The sequence below is a fragment of the Centroberyx affinis genome, unplaced genomic scaffold (assembly GCF_046629955.1).
Source record: "Centroberyx affinis isolate AG114_WGS23_722 - 3 ecotype Tasmania unplaced genomic scaffold, CSIRO-AGI_Caff_v1 ptg002909l_1, whole genome shotgun sequence".
Taxonomy (NCBI): Eukaryota; Metazoa; Chordata; class Actinopteri; order Beryciformes; family Berycidae; genus Centroberyx; species Centroberyx affinis.
This window is the reverse complement of record NW_027281033.1, coordinates 15580-36662: the sequence shown is the minus strand read 5'-3', so window position 1 is coordinate 36662 and position 21083 is coordinate 15580. Positions and strand designations below refer to the sequence as shown.

Sequence of the window (21083 nt, the reverse complement as noted above, 5' to 3'; positions counted from 1 at the left end):
ACCTGCCTCACAGACGTCAAAACATGGATGCAAAAGAACTTTCTTAAACTCAACTGCAACAAATCTGAAATCCTCATCATCGGCCCAAACTCCCTCACCCGCTCCACCCAGGATTTCTCACTCAACATCGATGGCTCCATTGTCACCCCCTCCACTCACGTCCACAACCTTGGAATCATCCTCGACCCCACCCTCTCATTCCTCCCTCATGTAAACCAGATCACAAAAACAGCATTTTTCCACCTAAGGAACATTGCCCGTCTCCGACCCTCTCTATCCTTCTCCGCTGCTGAAAAACTGATACATGCATTCATAACATCCAGGCTCGATTACTGCAACAGCATCTTATATGGTTCATCAAACAACATCCTCAATAAACTCCAATACATCCAAAACTCTGCTGCCCGCATGCTCACCTCCAGCCCTCAAAACCCACCTTTTCACTCTTGCTTTTGACCTCTAATCTTCTACCCCTCCCCTCTCCCTTTCCTCCCTCTCATTTCCTTTCTTTTTCTCATCTATTTGTATCTTTTCTATATATCTCTATTAATATTGTTTTATCCTGTGTTTGTAATGTGAATTAAATTAAGGTTGAAACTATTGAAAATAAACTTCTGTATTAAGATAGAGTACAAACAACAACTGTATTACTCCTATAATACATTTTAGAGAGATACAATACAAATCTTGCAGCAAAATCTGAAATCCCTATTGGAATATTATAGAAAAATCATAGTGATACCATAGGAGATTAAAAAAAAATACCATCAAGTATGATAATGTGTCACTATAAACTCACTACTAGACACATTAAAAGAAGAATATTATAAGGGTGTTATTTTTCCTGAGGGAAACTATACATTGTATATCACTATATATTAACTTTATTACTTTAGAAGTATATAGGTCTAACCCACAATATTGTGGAGCTGCACAGCTGTCCAGTCCTCCTGCTCTGCTGTGTGGCTTCACTGGTGAACTGAGAGTTTAGTTTGTCATCACACCAGAAGTGTGTTTGAGCAGCGGCAGTCACACACGGAACTGATCAGGGTCTGGACGCACTGCTCTAAAGAAAGATGTCCGGGAGAGATAGGACGATATGGGCCAAGCTTCAAAAAGTACAGGAGGCGAGAAAGATTAATATGATGCCGGGATGTCTAGGTGAGTACGCTTTGTTTTTCCCTCTTAGTTCATACCGTCCGTCATCGTTTTAGGCTACTCCAGCCGCCTGACGCTTTCTGTCCAAACTTTTATGTTGTTATGTTCTCCGCTTAAAATTCCCAAGATGAGCAAGATGAGACAAATAGGCTAGATAATATATAGGGATAATAACTCTTGCAATCAGGAAGGAATTCATTATCAAGCACTAAGCAGTTTTCCCAGAATAAAGTTTGAATCTACAGTGAATGTTTACTTTTTACTTACTTACTTACTTACTTTTACTTTAAATTGTACTCTTTTCAAAAGTTTCTCTCCTTAATATGACTGTTCCTTATGCATTTTTTGCTCGTTTCTGTGTTTTTTTTTTTGTTTTTTTGTTTTTTGTAAGATAAATGATCAACTCTTGTGGCCATGTGAGAGACACGTAGAAAGGCAGTTACGGATGACTCATGGCTACAATACCCAAACCATGGTCCATCCTTACTGTCATCACTGTGCTGGCGGTACAGTTTTGCATAGGTAAGGTCAAACTCCTTTGTGGCCAAATATAATCAATTCTGACGTTTCTTTACTGATATTTTGTAGCCTATAGGTTATAGATATACTCAATTATTAGCGATAGCCTAACTTTATAAAGTTGTAAGAAGTGGATGTAGATAATAGGCCCTATTTTGTCGGGAAATAACTATAATATTCTATAGGGACTGATATGTTTGTGGCGCTCAATAGAGTTTTTTTTTTATAGAATTCAATGGTAGTTCCTATCAGTATAATATTGTTATAATATTCCTATTCGATATAGGCTATAGTTTAGCTGCATATTTGTATAATGTCCCTCTAAAATGTATCCTACTATGAGATTAGACCTACTATAGATTTACAACCACAAAGTCAGGTCTGAAGAATTACATTTCTTCGCCTGCAACAAACTCAACAAATCAAGAATTCATGATCAATTTCAGTGGCATCTGCCTTCACTTGTTAAAGTACTAGAAGACAAACCAGCAGACACCATGAAAATGTCACCATGTGTAAGTCACCACGCCTTTGTTGTCCCTTTCTCAGGTCAGAATTCATGCGTTATATGGTCCAGCGCTGGATCTGTGGTGCAGCGAGGCTCCAGTTTCAAGGTGTACTGCACCTTTAACTGCAAGTGCACGGGATCTATGTATGTAGACAATGTACGCGAGCCAAAGAAGCACGAAAAATTAAATTCTACAACCCTGTATCTTAACGTGGTGAACATAACAGAGAGCAGGACCTACAGCTGTCAGTGTAATCACTGTCGATCAGCACTTGACCCGTGTGGACTCGACATCTCCGCTGGATGTGAGTGTGGAATGATCCATATTTCTGTTTTAAATGCCCAATCCCTATGTGCAGTATGGCATCCCCTGCTGAGACACTCACCCCACTGCAGGCTTTGTTTACATAGTGATTTGATGGATTGGAGATATATGAGTAACAGTATGTGACACCTGAATATAGCCTAAGTTTAACATGTGCCAGTATCCCGACTTCCAATTGCAAACTCAACTCTTAGAGAACTTTTGTAAACTTTTTAACTTTTGTAAATATGCCCAAAATTTAGTTTGTTAAATAAATTCTGCATTGCAACAGAAGGGGAAAATTAAATGGGTGTGCAGGATGTTTTGCAGTGCATAGTGCATCCAGATATTCATTGATTCACAACACACAACACAGTAATCATGTTGGCAAATGGCTGTAATTTGTCAAGAAGAATACTTGTTAAAGAGCAGTAAAAAGAAGCATAGATGGTTCTGCTTTCTCTTCTTCACTGTGTGTACATACTGTGTGCAAGGTTTAGACCAAGCCCTAAGTGTCAAACCTAACTGAAATAAGTTGCATATTGTGACCACAGGGCTATGGCTGTGAAAGCCAAAGTGTGACTTAAGGAGTAAAAAAGAGCTTGGTTTTTGACACATAATGTCATGCCTGTACATTGGAATATGCACTTTTAGCTTCGCTCAGTTTTATCAATATGAATATGAAAAGTTTTTGCAAAATGATTGATGGCATGAAAGCAAAGCACATTATGGATTACTATTAAATTTAGTCATCTTAATATCTTTACTCACAGAATAGATATGTTTTTGAGGATAGAAACACATTTGTATTTGAATTTGATTTGTCTGTTTTTTTCAGAAATGGATATATAGCATTTTGGAATGAAAGTTTATGCACGCTACGTATTACAGCTCAGCCTCAAATGCTCTCAAAACTGTTTGTTTGGCCTGAATAGTAGTTTTAAGTTCTCTACTCTCTTGTATCTCTTGTTTCATTCCATTCTTCTTTGTCCTTTAGACCCACCAGATGTTCCCAAAAACATAAACTGCATCCAGAACATCATAAGTGACGAAAAGAGAGTTGTGGTCTGTACTTGGAATAGTGGAAGGGAAACATATCTTAGCAATACTTCAAAGCTGTGGTGAGTTTGAAAGAGAAAGGAAAACCTTTAGAAGGATCTGATGCAAGGAGTCACAGAAACATGCAAGTTAATCATGAGTATCAAGTTATATGCTGAATATCAACTGTGTTACATCCATATATTTAGTTTGAGGTCCGGTTTAATATTAAGCAGCCTTTACCTGCTGTCACATGACACTTGTGCCTCATGTGTTTCAGTGCGAGAACTACTTCTGGAAACCACACAGATCGGCCAAATTTCTACACAGGCTCCAGAAAGGGATCTGACTTGCTGTCAGTTAATTTCAAAGTGTCCAGCTCTGTGCAGCTGATCTCTGTGTGGGTCAGAGCCAGCAATCGGCTGGGCACCACAGAGTCCAGCACCTTCAACTACACACTCAGTGACATCGGTGAGACAGCAGCACATCAGCCTCAGAGCACTTCCCTAAACTGTCATGCTTAAGGGAGCAATAGCTTGGCCACTTACCAATTTATGATTTCACTTTGAGAGATGCTTGAGAGTTATTGCACAGAAGCTGCACTATTTCTATTGTAATGACTGTTTTAAGATCTTTGTAAGGCACGACATATGAATAATATTGTGACTGGAATTTGAAAGCAGCTTTGCAGTGAAATGCTTCCTGCTCTTTAGCTACTGTAATCTTATAGTTTATGCTGTTAATTGATAATGCTTTTCTATCCTCCTGTCCTGATTGGTGCTGACTGGGTTATGTGGATTGTGAAAAATTCTACACTCGAATGCTATCCATTCTATCCTAGCTTTTCTAGCAAAGAACAGATTGGCAAGTGATCTTGGGGCAGTGAAAACTCTTCTTGTGCTTGTGTGGTTTATCTTTCTTGTGATAGCTGCAGAAACCAAACCATCTCTCTTTAAAGTTTGTGGCCATGCTCTGCGGTGCTGTTGCCTGTGTTGATGTGAGCACTGTCCTTTCCATTTCCTCTGCTCCGACAGTGATGCCATCGCCGCCTGTTCTTGTCCAAGCCGACTGCTCGTCCCGGAGCTGCGAGATCAAGGTGGAACAGACGCTGAGGACTGAACACCTAGAGATCCAATACAGAACAGAACAACAGGCATGGATGACCCATCCACATACTGTAAGAAAGCGCTGCCATATACAGCACATACATACATTATATACACAATGTAGCCCGGACCACTGGCCTTTATTTTCTATGAGTTCTGAAAAATCAGGGACTTTCAGTGAAGCCTTGCAAGAGAGATTGCAGAAAGGAACATCAAACCTCTGCAGACGTGCAGTCACTGCAAAATCAGACCACAAGCCCCCTCGTTGATTCAAAGCCAAAGGCAGATTTGACTGAGTTTTACAGTGACAGGCTCTTTTGTGTGCAGAGGATGGACACACAATATGGCAGAAGTCTCTAACATAAGCTGGAATTTGGCCTTCTATTCTTTAGTTTGTTTTACAATGTGATCATAATTGGCACAATATCACAGGCAGACATCTTGTTTTAAATCGAGTTGGCCTGGAGCTTGGATGAAAAATAAGTTCAGATTATACACTGCTCAGACATCGCTTCTGTAAAAATGTATATAGGAGCATAGGTGGAAAACAGATTGTATTGTGATTTGCAGGGTGTGCAGACAGGTTCAGTACGGGTCCAGTCCATCTCTTCTCTGGAGCCATATAGGTTGTACTACTTCAGAGCCAGAGCCAAATTCAGCACTGGGCTGTGGAGCCAGTGGAGCACAAACATCTCAAACTGGACTCAAGAGGAAGGTAAGCGAACCTGGACAACAAAGTTTATTAACCTGTTGTTCTTCAAGACCGTCTTCAAAGTCCTGCACTCATCTGTGCTGAACAAAAGCACTGCTGGTTCTGTCTACACACAGATCTTTATCTCTGTGGTATGTTATCTACACACACAATAGGATACATCAGTAATGGTTCCTTTCCTTTGGGTCTTGCATAGACAATTATCAGTTCACCACTGGCTCTCTGCGGGAGACCTAACCCACTGAAAGAAGCCCTGCTGGGTTGTATCTGACACCGATATCAGTGATTAGAGTATGTACAGTGTATTGTGTGTTATCTACCATTCTTACACTGAATGGTTTATAATCAGCATACTGTATTTGAGTCTTGGTCTGTAGTTAGACACTGAGCTAGAGAGATGCCTGGGAAAGTATCATACTTCATCATGCATCGTACAGATGGTGCAAAGATATGCATCTCTCCCAAAGATATGCATCTCTTCAGATATGCATCTCTTCTTACAGTTATGTAATGATGTCATGATGTACGTGAGCAGTCACTGAAAGAATGTGCGTCAGAGACCAGATCACCAACTTTCCACTAAATCCTAGCAGGGGTGGTCAGAATGATGGTGCATTAGAAACAGCGGAAGAGACGTTTTTAGCTGAAAGTGGCCGATCTCTGAGACATTTTCTTTTGTTAAAGCATGTGCATGCTGCATGTGAGCGTACATGCAGCATTATGTCTGTGTGTCAATCTTTCTTTCTCATTATCTGGATCAGCACATGTAAAGCCCCTCCTCATGTCTTATGGCTGAACTTGAACAGCTGAAGCGCTCTGGCCAAGGCCTTTTTAATGAAACATATTCAAATGCTACAGAGGCGTTTTTTATTGAACCTCTGTTTACCACCTGGAGAGCAGTGGTAGAGAAAGTACTCAAATCCTTTACTTTAGTAAAAGTAGCAATACCATAATGGGAAAATACTGCATGAAAAGTAAAAGTTCTGCATTCAAAAGTTTACTTAAGTAAAAGTATAGCAGTATTAGCAGTAAAATTTACTTATTCTGAAGAGCGGTCCCTTTCAGAGGGTTAAAGCATTGATATGATTGATGATTTTAATATTGTAGGTGGTCCAGGTGGCGCTAGGTCTAACTACTCTATACTTCAAACTGTAACAATGCAACATATTTTGAGCTTCGTATGTTTTGCATGTAAAACCTTATTCTGCTAAGTAACTAGTAACTACAGCCATCAGATAAATGGAGTAAATGGAGTAAAAAGTACAGTATTTCGTGTGAAAGTATAAAGTCTCACAAAATGGAAATACTCAAGTAAAGTGCCAGTACCTCAAACTTGTACTTAAGTACAGTATTTGAGTAGAGGCCGAATGTCCTCTGTGTGTTCCCTCTGCTCATCATTGTTTTGTCAGTCAGTCTTGTAACTAGCAGCTTGGAGAGGTGGCAACCGTTTTCAGATCTGTTAAGATCTGAAAACAGAGTGTTAAGATCTTTGCTGTTGTTTCCCTTCTGTCCTTCTTGTTCTGACCTTTTCCACTGTGTCATCAAACATCTGCCATACATCTGTCCCTACTGTGGCCTCTGTGTCTGTGTTGTGTTGGTGTTAAAAGCAGAAAAGTAGAAAAGTTCCCCACCCCCCTTCCTGTATCAGATGCTGTACACATCAAACTATTAGCCAATTCAGACAGGATTTAATATTCATTAATTTGTTCTAATAACTAACATGAGAAGATAGTGCTAAATAACACAACATGACATTTGTCCTTGTAACACGGCAACCACACTACAACAAGGCGTTTATCTTTGCTGCAGTGTGGTTCTTGCTCATTTTGAAGGGATCTAACTCAGGTATCTATCAAGATGTCAATGTACAAACTGATTCAGAAAGTATGAGGTTTCTTGGAATCATTAGTCATAACTGTCCGAGGCTCGAGCTTTCAGAGGAAAATGTAACAGAGCCGCAAAGTGGATGTCTGCCACTTTCAAAGGATTCAAAGCGTAACATCAGGGATTAGCACAATGGATTCTGAATAATGAGCTAAAAGAAAAGTGCTGTCAGTACTGTATTGTATCATTCACTCAAACATATTAAGCCTCTCACACATGATGTCAATATATGCAACCGGTGACAGAGTGCTACTGTTTTACAGCCCCTGACAAAGAGCTGGATGTGTGGTTTGCTGAACTCTCCTCTGAATTTAATTCCATGACGGTTTACTGGAAGGTAAGCTTTTCAAATATAGTCATATACACACAAGTCTGAGAAAAGAGCACATACAGTAAAGTGAGCATTGTTCTGTAATGAAAATTATGAATGATGGTGAAGGATAATAACGCCACTCTATTGTTAGAACGTTTTTGTTGCAGTGTTTGACGTCTCCGTGTACCCCCCCACCCCCCACCGCACACACACACACACCCCGTCTCCTGTCTCTCAGTCTGCGTCTGTGTGGGTGTGTAGTCTTTTCGCCATAGTTACACCTTCTGATCTGGTTTCTACAGTAGTTTCTTCTATTGTATTATTTGCACAAACTAAAGGTCAAACCCTCGACCACTTCTGAGGTAGAGGCAGTGACACCCCCCCCCCCCCCCCCAAACACACACACACACACACACCCCGCCGCACACACACATACACTCACACACACGCACTCATCTAATGTCACATTAAAACTGTGAAAGATAACTGAAACCTTAGACCAGACACCACAGTTTCAGTTTACAAGAAAAAGAGGAGCTGAGCAGAAATGATGGGTCTTGCAGTGTGTACATCTGTGAGCATGCTGTGAGAGAAATCCCAGGCTCAGGTAAATCCTCCCTGCAGTCTGCCACATATAGAAGTTAGTTAATTCCCATCTCTCTTCAGTCTCTATTCTGTGTCTTTTACTGATCAACAAGTGCAAAGGATTGTCTCAGATGTCTAACATAGTAAAAGGTGGTGGACTTACTAACACAGAATGCTTGTCTGACTGCAGAGGCTGAACGATTCCAACGCCAGAGGGAAGATTATAGAGTACAGGGTGAAAGTTCACAACTTCCAGACAGGATCGATCTCTATCAGTAACATCAGCGCCAACGCCAGTCGTTCTTCAGTCCCGTCCTGCGCCAACTGTGCAGTGTCTCTGTTTGCTCGCAACTCCAAAGGCCTGTCCCCTCCTGCCACAGTTCCCTCCCTTCACAAAACAGGTAAAACATTTACTCCTTTTCCATAGCTGAGCATCTTGCCTCGCTCAGATCTGAACTTTTTCACCAGTATGTTTTGACTAGTGGTTCTACACAAAGAAATATTTATCTCTGTGTTATTCTATGATAAATCAGTAATGCTTCCTTTCCTTTGGGTCAGTTCACTACTGACTGTAAGACATAAGTGAACCATTACCAGTGATTAGGCCCAATATATAGAGTGTATTGTATGATACTGATACTGATACTCTTGATCTTCGAATTATATGGTTTCATCTGCCTTCATGATAGTTCTGACATACTGAGCTTCAAAATTTCTGAATCCATTTGAGTTAAATGTCGATGGGCCTTTTGTTTTAGAAATTACAGACTCAAAAATAATTATTTTAAAAAACTAACACCACACAGATGTTAATAGGTGCTCACAGATGTTATGTGTCTAACTCAGTTTTGACAAAACAAAGTCCCATATAATAGATATATATATAAAACCATATAATTCCAAGTCACAACGTGTTAGAGACAGATGAATGCATTTTTTCATCATTTCCTTCTAGCTTCATCCATGATAGTATCTTGTAATTGTATGCATATGATTCTCTGATGAAAGGTGAGAAGATAAAGTACTCAAGAAAAGTATGTAAGAAGATAATATCCTCCACTCTCCACCCTTCCTCAGCCCCACCCCCTCAGGATGTGCGTGTGACCGCAGGCAACCGCAGTGTCACCATCTGCTGGAGGAAGCCTGAAACTACATCACTGCCTACTGCGTATCTGGTGGAGTGGCACCCGGAGGGCCAGAAGCTGGACGAGCTGCAGTGGGTCAGACTGGGCAGGGACGAGGACCATGCAGTCATTACAGGTACTTTATGAGGAGAGATAATAGATACAGGTGGAAAAAGAAAGAGAGTGACAAAACAAGCCAGCGGGGTACAGGTTCATATCCAAACCATGTAGGCTGTTCTTAGATTGTCAGTGATCCAAATCAAAATAGCAATTTTGTATTTTTATTAACATTTCATAATGTTAACCTTTTTTTTGTAACTCTTTTTTATTCGGGTTTTTGGTACAAAACATACACCAACTCCATAAATTTCCTCCAATACAAAAACAAATATATACGCACATAAAATATTGGAATAGTGTATGAATATCTCCAAATATAGAAATAAACAAAAAGATAATAATAAAAAAAAAACAAGAGACACAAATTTACATGCATTGTTTTTAGTACATACCAGGCCAATTCTAAGGTAAGTACAAGTACAGTATTATTAAAACAGTTTATAAATGATTGCCATATTACATAAAACCTGCCTACATTCCCCCTCAATGAGAACATCTTCTAACTGAAGATGTTGCATAATAACATCAAGTTGGTGGCTTTGCTTGTTTCACATTTAGTAATATTAAATGTTAACCATTTTGTACATACTTTTATCTTCACTGTCAACAGACTGAAATGTAACCATTAAGAACTTTTTTGTCTCTCCCCCTACCTGAATCTCTTTTTTCCTTTACACTCTGTTCTCCCAAATCCTTCACTGTTACGTACCGCCCTTCTCCTGGGCTTCCTCTCTGTATTTCCTCTGCAGGCATCGAGCCATTTGAGTGCTATGAGGGAGCGGTGTTTGTCTTGTATGAGAGCTCAGTGGGCAGAGCCAGGTTCAGGAGTGTCAGCACTGTGGAGTCAGGTAAGAGCACACTGTCTGTTAACTATGGGTTTTCCCTCAGTAGTTCAATAATTTCCCTCAATAATATGTGATACTGGCACTTTATAAGCCCCAAACTGAGCAAAGCATACATAAGCACTAATTAGGAGGCTAGTTAATGGGCTATACTTGTAGAATACAATAGTGCAAAATAAGGTTCTAATAAGTAGTTTGTAATGACTAATAATGGACCAATACACTACTACTATGCATGTAAACAAGCAACTTATTCATAGTTAATATGTGTTCCCTAATCTAAAGTTGTATAACAGAAATTGACATACCATTACAGGCATCCCAACTCTAGCAAACATTAAAAGATTACTGGTACAAAATGCAGCGATGCAGTTATTTACTGGAGTATGAATTTTTTTTGACATCCATCCTATCCTATCTGTCTTTTTGTGGTTTGTAGTCCCAACACGGGGTCCGTCTGTCAAAGAGCAGGTTGAGGGAGACATAGTGACGGTGAGCTGGACCGAGCTTCCCAGAGAACAACGCAGAGGATGTGTCAGAAATTACACCGTCTACATAAAAAACATCGCAAACCCAGAACTCCTGCGTTCCTGTGAGTACAGTAATACCATCCAGGAACGCGTACTGCACTAACAATATGGCTTTGTACACACTGAGGTTGTTGTTTGATTGGAACAACTCATACACCTAAAAACCCCTTTGTTTATAGGCTGGCCTTCCTATGAAAAGTGGCTGCATGGGTCTCTTCTTTTTATTTGGTTATGATTTGTGCATATGTATGATTTTATGTGTGTATTGTATAGGTTTGGCCTTTTTATCATAATGGGGTTTGTAAATTGCTTGATGTTTTTTTTTTTTACTTTTTACTTTATATATGTGTATGATTGTGTTTTGTTTTGTTTTTTGTTGTGAAGGGCTTTGTAAATTGTATGTTTTAAACAGTCGCTATATGAAGAAATCAAATTTATGACAGGTTTTGTAATATGTTCTCCTGGGATGCAGACAGTCAGATGAATTAATTCGCTAATTGTACAGTACTGTTAATGGCTCCTCTACTGTGTGTTTGTGACTTTGTATTCCAGATCATACACCAGCGTCAGACAGGATGTGCATCATCAAAGACCTGCCTCCAGCCTCCTACAGCCTGTGGATGACGGCTTGGACTGCTGAAGGAGAAGGTTCTGCAGGGGAAACGATCAAGTTCTTCATCCAGCGTAAGTAGCTTTCAAGGATACTTTAATGTCAGATGAAATTAGCATTGGTGGTTAAATTTGTTTCACACCAACTGCTCCTTTGATGGTCTAGCAGGATAGGTTTTACAGGATATGGGACAAAGTTGCTTGTCATTTTTCTGGCATTTCTTTTACTGCCTGAACTATCACTTATACTGTATAACACCAGATTTGCCATAAAAGAAATGTAGAAATGCTTCATCCTGACATCTTGTCCCTGTTTACTGTCACTTTTTCAGAGGAGAGCCAAGTGTTCCTCCTGTTTGTGCTCACGGTGGTTGGGGTGGTGGTCGTGGTTCTGCTGTGTCTGTGGCAGTGCTCAGCAGTACAGCAGAGGTAACGGGTTATCAATGAGTCAGCCATCTTGTCTTTATAACTCATAATGTCTCTCTTCATATAAAAAGAAAACTGAAAAAAAAGTTTCACAATGACTACTGTAACTGTCTCTAAGCTCATACCATTGTACCTGGTAACTTGACTGCATTTCTGTTAAATCAGGAAATCAGTTGCTGGATAAAACATGTTGCCACAAAATATCTTTGTGCCATCTCATTTAGCAATCCTCTGGTTTCCCCCTATAGGTTCTGCATGCTTTTCCATTGCCTCGCACTCAGTGACGTGCCAGATCCTGCCAACAGCAAATGGGCAAGGGAATGTGCCAAAGAGAAGGTATTTACATGAATTTTCATTTACGAATAATTGCTTTTACGTCACTATCAAGCAGGGTTGGGGTCAATTCATGAATGAACTCATCAGTTCCAATACAAGTGAGGATTTGGAAATGGAATTTGAAAAAAACTATAGGAAACAGAAATGGATATTGAATTGGAATTTCAGGAAATTAATTCAATGAAATTCAGTGTTTTTTCTTACACATATCTGAGATTACACGTAGCTATATATTATCAATACTGAATATCATAAAATGTTAAAGGTACCTTTCAGGTGGTATTGGATGCATAATGTAATCATAATACATACATTATGATTGAATGTATTTGATTTGTTGATTTCTTTGTCTTTTATTTGATTCATAATGTTTGCTTTATAATGTTTCGAGAGTCAAGACAACCTCTCTTAGAAGTGGAATTTCATGGAATTCAGTGGAATTCAGTTCAGTTCCCTGTCATTCCAATTCAATTCCAGTTCTGTTTCCTTAGAGCTGGGTGACATTCCAATTCCAATTCCAATCCAGGAACTGAATTGGAATTCACCATGCATTCTCAATTCAACTCATGAATGTCTCTGACCCTGCTATCAAGCATTTACAGTCCTCACCGTTCCTTGTTCAATCCTTATCTCTTTAATCCATATCTCCTTTCCAACAGGGCAGGATGGACCTGCAGCTCCAGCTGAGCGACTCCAGTGTAACAGAGGAGGAGGACGAGCCGATCTTCGCGGATATTGAGGAGCTGCATGAGGAGAGCAGGAACAACTTCGCTCCCGCCGCTGACGTCTCGCCACTGCTCTGCCCTCAGACCGGCCTGAGCCGAGCGACGCAGCCGGCCCCGCCGCTCTACCCCCAGACCTCATACATCAAGAGCTTCTCCCACGACTCGGACAGCTCCGACCACACGCACACCTCTCTGGACACGCACACAACCGTTGACTACATCTCATCGCACGGGCCAGGGGACGGAATAGAGGATGAGGAGGAGGAGGAAGAGGAGGAGGATGAGCGAGAAGAATGTATGGAGGTGCTGGGTTTCTTCCCCAGCCATAACACCTTCATGGACCCTCTGGTGTTCGGGGGGAAGTTGACTCTGGACTCTGTCAAGATCGACTGCGGTAGCTTCTTTGAGAACGGTTAGTCGAACCCTGAAAATGGAAACGAGGCTGAGCGAAAACTGAAGATTTTTAAAGGAAGAACATTGATGAAAGAAGAATAATAATAATTGGAGCTGGCCCTTTCCCGGTCGACGTGTCCATGAACTGAAATAATGGGTCTGCATTTTAACAATGAAAAAGAAAAAAAACAATACCAGCACACTAGATTAATGATCAACTCTTAATAAGCATTTGACATTCCTGAATGAACCACTAATCCAGTGTGTGGGTATCATTTCTTTTCGCCTTTTGGATCAAGCACCTGTAAAGATGTTTTATATGCATAAACTACCTCTTTGCTGTCCACATTGAAACAGACTTTCACAGCAATGTATATGCAGTAATAAGGTTTGATTCAAAATGTACTTATTTTTACTTTTTCAATATCATGCATTACCAGTATAATCTGCGGTGTTTGATACACCAATACTACAACTAAAATAAACACCATACAGTCTGCAAAACAGAAGTTATCAGATACTATGATGTATGTGCTCTAATGATCACTGCTGAGATGTACGTATGTCTACTTAAGCTCTCTCCAGCTGCTGACTGCCTCAGCATGCTAACCTCACTCTTAGGTATTCTCAGATTATCCTAAATAATAAAATACTTGCAGCATATAATGATCTCACATGTAAATACTGTTTTGTAGCATAGAGTTGTTAGTCAACCTGTGTACTGGCCTCCATGCGTTTACGCTACCTCAATCTCAGCTCTAGTTGAAAAGGAAAAACTTAAATTGCTATGTTTCTTAGTTTTGTAAGTAGCTATGGGAAAGTTTGTCATTTGCCTTTGTGTTAAAATGTAAATGTTAATAAACGAGTGATTTAAACCTCAGTACTTGAGAAAACAAGTGCCATCTGTGTGCAAGCCCAACAGTTAGTTAGTAGCAGTGTGGTGTAGATCGGATCAGTGTTGACAGTGGGTGTGGTTCTGGGATGCCCGAAATCAGATTAGCCTTGTTATGTGTTCTGGTCCTAATTCAACTAAACATCTGTGATGGGAGGAGACCAATATATCCACAATGACATACTTACTCACCAAATTCTTTCTCTAACATCTAAAGACTTCTACATACACCCAAAATAGCAAAAGAATAAAGCAAAAGACAGTGAGATCAGATCTGGTGTATGGGCAAATGTGGTTGTAGGTAGCAGCCTAACCAAATTATTTTATATACCTGTACATTTTGGTGAATACATTTTTGCTTGTGGGCAGAATATAATAAAGCGACAATGCAAAAAACTTAATCGACCATCTTTATTTACCGACAGAGGTCTCTAATAGCAGGGCTAGAATTCACACATTTGTAGAGCACTTAGTTGTTCCAAACGATGAACAACTGTATTTCTTTCAGAGTGATTATGCAGAGGTGCCACTGTGGAGGCTAAAGAGCAAGTCAACAGTGGGGAAAATGATCAGCACAGAACAGACTGCAGAAACAAACTGAAGCTGGGCCGAGTTTACATCTGTCTCAGGATGCTGGAGTGGAGTGTGTAAACAGTAGTCTGAGAAGGTCTGAGGGATTCCAGAGAACTACAGCCGCATCTCAATTGTGTAAAGACAACTCCTCTCCATGTCTCGTCTTCAATTAAAATAAACACTAAGGCATCGTTTAACTGGCTAGTGATCGGAGCAGATGGAATGGGCAAGAGGAAGAGACATTAGACAATGATCAGCACCCCAAATACAAGTAGGCCTAAATTAGAACACAAGGAGAAACTTTCACCTGTAACTTAATCCACTTGACGAACGTCACAGGATCCATGTGAAATTAGGAAAGTAATCACCTTGTGTTCCTACCAATTACCTAATGTTCCTCCTTCAGAACATTTCAATACAAAAGACCCTTAATACGGATTAGGTGCCATTTAATCGATGCGTTCGGATGTAGGTGCCATCACTCGATCAAAGATCAAGGTATGTCCTATCTGCACCATCTAAAATAGCCTCCCGAAGAGATTTCTTATGAAAATAGTTAAGATTTACAGGCCTAAGATCATAGAAGAATAGACCCTCCTTTACAAAATATAAAATAATACCCCAGTTCTAAAGAAAAGTTCCTTAAATCTCAATGAGTGAAGCAGTAACTTGATCAGAAATACCCGGTGTGGTAGAGCTTAGGTTGGAGCCCCGCAGTGCCTGTTTTGAAGCAGTCAAGCAAGCAATGGGACACCCCAAGCTAAAGGATACTCTTCGTATACTTATATTTGGAAATGCATATTTTCAAGCAGCAATTACAAAAATTTATCCATGGACAATGCATAACCTCTGAAAAAAATACTGTATGAAAACATCCCTGCTACTTTGTTTCTAAGTACAAAACCTCTACCAATAAGTTGCTCCAGAGTAGCAAGAAGTCCGTTTCTTTTTTGTTTTTTTTTGTTAATTTCTGTTTTTTTTTCTGTCTTCTTTTTTTTTTTTAATGGGTAAAATTCAGTCCTCAAGTTGAGTGCCATAGGTAATGACAGTCTTCTCCATCAATTCACTTTGCTGAAGGATCCAGGAACATGCAAGCCTCGTAGTGGAGGTGCTTAGGGGGCTCCTGTGGGCCTGAGGGACAGCAGCCGGGGCTTAAGCCAGGGCTGGGAAGGCCTCGGGGTCGTCCACGTTGGGCACAGACACACCACTCGGCTGGGAGAGAGAGTGAACATGAAGTAGGGGTTAGAAAACCTGACCATTAAGAGATGCGTCATGGCAACACAAAGGAACAAAGAAAACGAAAGTTCTGAAAAAAATTAAACGCAAACTTTATGTACAGAGGACCCATGAGTTTATATCATTAATGCTCATATAAACAGGCAAGTTGACCAATTTAGGGAAATGGCATATGGAGTTAAAGTAAAGTGAGAGTAAAAAAAGCTTGCTTGTTTTTCCAATGCAGAAACTTAAGTGCTAATAACATGGTATGTTGTTTGTATTCTCATCTGTATTTATTTTTACCGTTTCTTGTCCGTCTCTGTGAAGCACTTTGTAACTGCGTGTCTATAAAAGTGCTATATAAATAAAGATTTACTTACTATGACACAATTCACCATAAGTGGTAAAGCTAGTGACAGTGCTGCAAGACTAGATGTCATTAGTTACCTTGTCAGTCCTTCCTCCACGGGGCGGCCTGGGAGCGGCTCCCTCACGAGGCTCACGAGGCTCGCGGCCCTCACGGCCCTCGCCCCGACCACGGCCCCCCCTGCCACCACGGGGTCCCCCGCGGCCACGGCCTGGACGGCCCAGGTCTCCGAAGTTGATCTCCAGCTGGGACGTAATGTCATTGGCTGGCTTCCGGAAGTGGTGTTCATCCTCTGGCTGAATTGGGAAAATAGGAAAAAATGCCACATTTATTATCTTTTCCTTAGCCATACAGGTTTAAAAAAAAAAAAAAAAGCTTTGGACTGTCCTACTTCATATACATGCATGTCATTTACTGTATGTACAACAAGGGTAAAGAATATACCTTGGAGGGCTCTTCACCCTCAGTCTCAATCAGAGCAGCTTTCTTCTCCTGTGTTGGAGAGAGGAACACAAGACGACAGAAACATTACATATTTGTGCCAACACCAAAAGCTGCAAGTTTTAAAGACACTAAAATTCAGTTAAAAGAGGAAAAAAAAACAAAACACTTAACACGCCCTATCAATCCCTCCATTTCCTGCTTCCCACAGCACACCCATCTATAGCTCCGCCCTCCAACCATACTGACACAAAACTACCCATGGAATTGCAGTGTGTTTCACAGGAAACTGATACACCCCTTTGAAGAGCTTGGCTGGGATGCAAATCCTTGCAAAGTTATTGAAAAAAATATAACTAGAGTGGTGGGACTTTCCGTGATACTGAATCTTTATACAAACACATATCTGTCCACCAAAATATGCGTTAAGATAGAACCATGTTGTTGACTCACATCCTCCGTCTTGGACTTGTGCAGCACATATCCCTTGTTCCAATCAGCTCCCTCATTGGCCTTGCGGATGTTGAACTCCACCTTGGCGCGTTCCTTGTCCTGCATGGCCTTCCATTCATCCAGAGTCATCTCCTTGGGGCCTTCTTCCTTCACTTCCTCTACCTCGTTTTCCCTGCAACACACACAAAATGTTAGTAGTGCATTTAATGTAGCTCAGAGGGCTTAAGCAATTTTTCACCAACAAACCTGATATTTCAAGCTACTACCTACAAAGTTACATATCTTTTATCAAGTTATAGCAAACCAAAATCTCTTGAGATTTACTATCATCATGCAAGGGCATACAAAAGAAAACAAAAAAAGAACACAACTTACTTGTTCTCAGAGTCAGCAGGTGGATGCTCCTCTCCCTCAGGGTTCTCCTCAGTGACGTTTGATTGGTCAAGCTCGCTATGAAGAGAAAATCACAATTGGAGCCACATGTTAATATTCCCCATTTGCTAAGCCCAACCTGACCTATGCACCCTTTAATGAAACCCCAGTCCTATGGGGAAATTGTGTAAAATTCTATGAGTGTTCTCTCAAAAACAATATTTGATCATGGTAAGAAACCTTATCACTGAGCAAATGTCTTAGAAATATTTTCAGGTCTCAGGTAGCTCCCTACCCCCCATCATGCAAGGTTCCCATTGTGCTACATATCAGCCTATAAGCACTTACGTCAGTTCATCCTTGACGGTGCCCCAGTTGTGAGATCCACTTCCACCACGCTTCTCCTCACCCTTCAGGCTGCTGAAACAACATTTGCTTTAGCCAGGAGCTTTGCACGAGAACTGCATGCATACATACATACATGAAGATACTTTATAGGTTTGCTGTAAATTAGGGATTTGCTAAATAAACGGTCACACGAAAAGACAACAGAAAAGTACTTACGATCGGTCACTGCCGCTGTGTCTATCAAATTCACGTTTTCCTCGGGAATCAAAACCATCACTGCGACCCATGCCGCGCCCTCTGCCTCCACGGCCTCCCCGGGCACCGCCACGCCCCCTCATTGGTCTATCACCAATAGGCCTATGGAGACGGACAGAACTTAGTCGAATCGTCCTCAAGATATAATAAAGATAGACTCAATGTCATTGGTCAATTAAAATGTCTACTGATCTGTAGTTGAACTCACTTCTCCACTGAGAATTCTCCTCCCTCGGTCTTCTCACCGGCTTCTCCGGCAGGCCTCTCGAAGCGACGAGGGGGCCGCCTGTCCACGGGCCGCCTGTCTGTGGGGGGGCGCCCCTCTCCCTGGCCGCCCTGGGGCCTGGAGCCTTCGCCCTCCGGCCTCCGACCCATTTTCCTCATAGCAGGACCTGGGAGAGACCATAAGAGGAGGATTAGAGGAACAATAGAATCAATAGATCAGGACCCCCTGCTGAGACCCAGACAAGAGAAAGACAGGCACATGATTATTCTGTTTAAATGGAGCATTCAACTGATTCCAATTAAAGGAGAAATTCATTCTGCCATTAAGAATTGAATAAAAAAAAACTAAAAAGGCAGCTGGTAGGACATCCTGCAAGTTTCTTCTGCTTGAAAATTCATCTGATGATTACAATGAAGAAACTGTGTTGAACTTTGGTTTTAAAGAGCTTTCAGGATGAAGTGCATCAACTTTCTACAAATGTCATGTATTTAAGCGTATTATGTGTCAGCTCCAGTGGTGGGTCATGTGTCACGCAGGGTCGAGAGTATGCAGGTTGATTTCTCCAATCAGTTCATCCTCCTCTCTGGTTGAAGGTGTGATCATCAGTGAAATCACCCGGTATAGTTTTTGGTTGGAATGAAAACCTGCATGCTCTCGCCTTCAGTGGCACATGGTTGCCCACCACTGGTCCACTCTGACACATGTCCCGCCCACTGCCCCAATCACCGGCTACCAAAATAGACACCCTCCCCTACACTACAGCAGCTGGGTGCACACAGTGGGTGCACCTGTCTCATCTTCTCTAAAGCAACCAGATATGAGTCCACTTAACCGAGTGACATGCTGATAATGGCCAACTAACTTCCTATTACTAGGCATCTCATCTCAAGGTCATTTCCTGACACTGGATGCTTCAATTTTGTGTTTAGTAAACTCAAGTTGACCACATAGAGATGTAAAGAGACTTTGGGCTATGTTTACAAGCTAAGCATGGTGAACCAAATAACTATTGAGACTTACTCAATAATTTACATAAATCAAATCTAGTGAAACATAATCTGATATTTAAAAGAAATCCTGTCAGGCAGGTTGACAGCGTACAAAGAGCGTGCATTGTGCGCCAGTGGGAAGTGGCAGTTTTGAGGCTGTCGTTTAGCACGCCCCACACTGCAGCCACGAGGTTTATCACGATGAGAACAGCAGCGCTCGCAATGTGTGATACCAACTGACAAATCCACCAGAAAATGAGCGATGGTGTTCGCTGAAGTTACGTTTATTCCTGCGGTGTCAAGTTATTCATCTAAATTTTGTGACTTCAATTTGGAGATCACGTTGTTTTCAAGCGTCAAATCTCATAACCGATCAAAGATTATAATTACACAATAGTTGGGTTTTTATTCAAAGATAGTCACTTGAATTGAGCAAATTATTTACGTTACAAAGCCAACATCGTGATTTTTCCGGCTACCACGACTTGACAGCATTAACGTTAACTGGCTGAAGAAATGGTTAGCTAACATTAGGTAGCCAGGCTTTCGGGTTCTGCCTGTTTAACAGGGCCGAGGGAGACAGGCCAAAACAAGTTGGCCTGCGAGCTGTTTATCACGGCGTGCACTGTACAGTTCTAGCCCCACACCTACTGTTGTAATGCACGTTTGGGAAAAACGCCATTGTTCCAACAACTGACAGCCCGAACAGACGCACAAAAGGCATCGCGTGGACCTCATGTCATGGGGGCTTATGAACCGTTGCTAGCTAGTAAGCAAGACACTTAGCCTGCTAGCTTACAATCCCCTAGCTGCAGTTACACCAGTGATAATGACGTAAAACGAACGAATATATTTTACCATCTTTCTTGAGGGGGACAGGTGCCTGGATCTCCTCCTTCTTATCAGCAAGGGGATTCTTTCTGTCTTTCTGGGACTCCTTTTTCTGTTGCTTAGCAGCCTGGGCTGCAGTCTTGGCGGCACCAGGAACAGGAGCCTCCTTCTTCTTTATCTCCGCCTGCTTCAACAGCTCAAACGGATCCGACTCATCGTCAAATAACTGGTCGAACCGATTGGCTATGGCACAGCCAAAACCTTCTTGCATTTGTCCGGGCATGATGGCGCCCCTTCAGCAGGATTTTCCTCCGATTCTACGAGGCTTGGTGCGAACACTTCGCTAGATGAAGCCACAAGATGGCTGGGAAAAGGACCTTCTTCTCTTCCGGCGCGATAGACATCCGGGACATCGGAGTTGGCGCGGGGTGGGGCGTGTAGTTCTTTGATAATGAAAAGCAATGGGCTTGGCGAGGGGACAGACCGCTGAAAAACTACACCACCCATAATTCAGTGTTGACAGTATTGTGAGCCTCTGTGGTTGGGGCAGCGTGAGTGCCCACACATATTTCTCTGCTCTGTTTTGCCTTGCAGCTTGACTCAAAGTCCCCCAGAAAACCTATTCACACCTTCAAATCTTTGTGCAGAACAATGTAATGATTGAAAGAGGACACTAAAAAGGACACAACTCCTTTGTCAGCTGTATTTTATTCTTGCATCATACCTTTGTAAACCTCGAAGGGCAACAGGTGTGTAAGTCAGTAGGGCTGTTAGAGGTGTAGTCCATTGATTTTGGAAGACAAAGGGTTACAAAAGGTCACTAAAAGGCAACAGATGGTACAAGCTGACACAAACGAACACAAACTGAGCATTGACATTATAGTGA

General features: G+C 41.4%; 2 protein-coding genes across 4 annotated transcripts; one reads left to right on the top strand and one right to left on the bottom strand.

Moving 5' to 3' along the window:
* Nucleotides 1-1032: 1032 nt before the first annotated feature.
* On the top strand, nt 1033-15004 carry il12rb2 (interleukin 12 receptor, beta 2a). Of its 2 annotated transcripts, XM_071536575.1 has the most exons (16): nt 1033-1161; nt 1550-1680; nt 2227-2490; nt 3487-3610; nt 3808-3998; nt 4562-4704; nt 5204-5348; nt 7493-7566; nt 8318-8528; nt 9205-9387; nt 10121-10219; nt 10653-10805; nt 11296-11427; nt 11685-11781; nt 12027-12114; nt 12774-15004. In XM_071536575.1, exons 2-16 carry the CDS (start codon nt 1611-1613, stop codon nt 13254-13256), a joined length of 2457 nt encoding a protein of 818 aa, XP_071392676.1. In that variant the 5' UTR covers nt 1033-1161; nt 1550-1610; the 3' UTR covers nt 13257-15004. The 2 variants fall into 2 exon arrangements, with proteins under 2 accessions (XP_071392676.1, XP_071392677.1); XM_071536576.1 differs by lacking the exon at nt 1550-1680 and having other exon boundaries at nt 1101-1161; nt 2413-2490.
* On the bottom strand, nt 14522-20580 carry LOC139658445 (SERPINE1 mRNA-binding protein 1-like). 2 transcript variants are annotated; one of them, XM_071536577.1, is made up of 9 exons: nt 20225-20580; nt 18360-18543; nt 18113-18253; nt 17897-17968; nt 17552-17626; nt 17177-17348; nt 16727-16774; nt 16363-16578; nt 14522-15909 (listed from the first exon to the last, which is right to left on the bottom strand). In XM_071536577.1, the coding sequence occupies exons 1-9, from the start codon at nt 20478-20480 to the stop codon at nt 15850-15852; spliced, it is 1224 nt and encodes a 407-aa protein (XP_071392678.1). In that variant the 5' UTR covers nt 20481-20580; the 3' UTR covers nt 14522-15849. The 2 variants fall into 2 exon arrangements, with proteins under 2 accessions (XP_071392678.1, XP_071392679.1); XM_071536578.1 differs by having other exon boundaries at nt 17897-17965.
* Between the last annotated feature and the right edge of the window lie 503 nt (nt 20581-21083).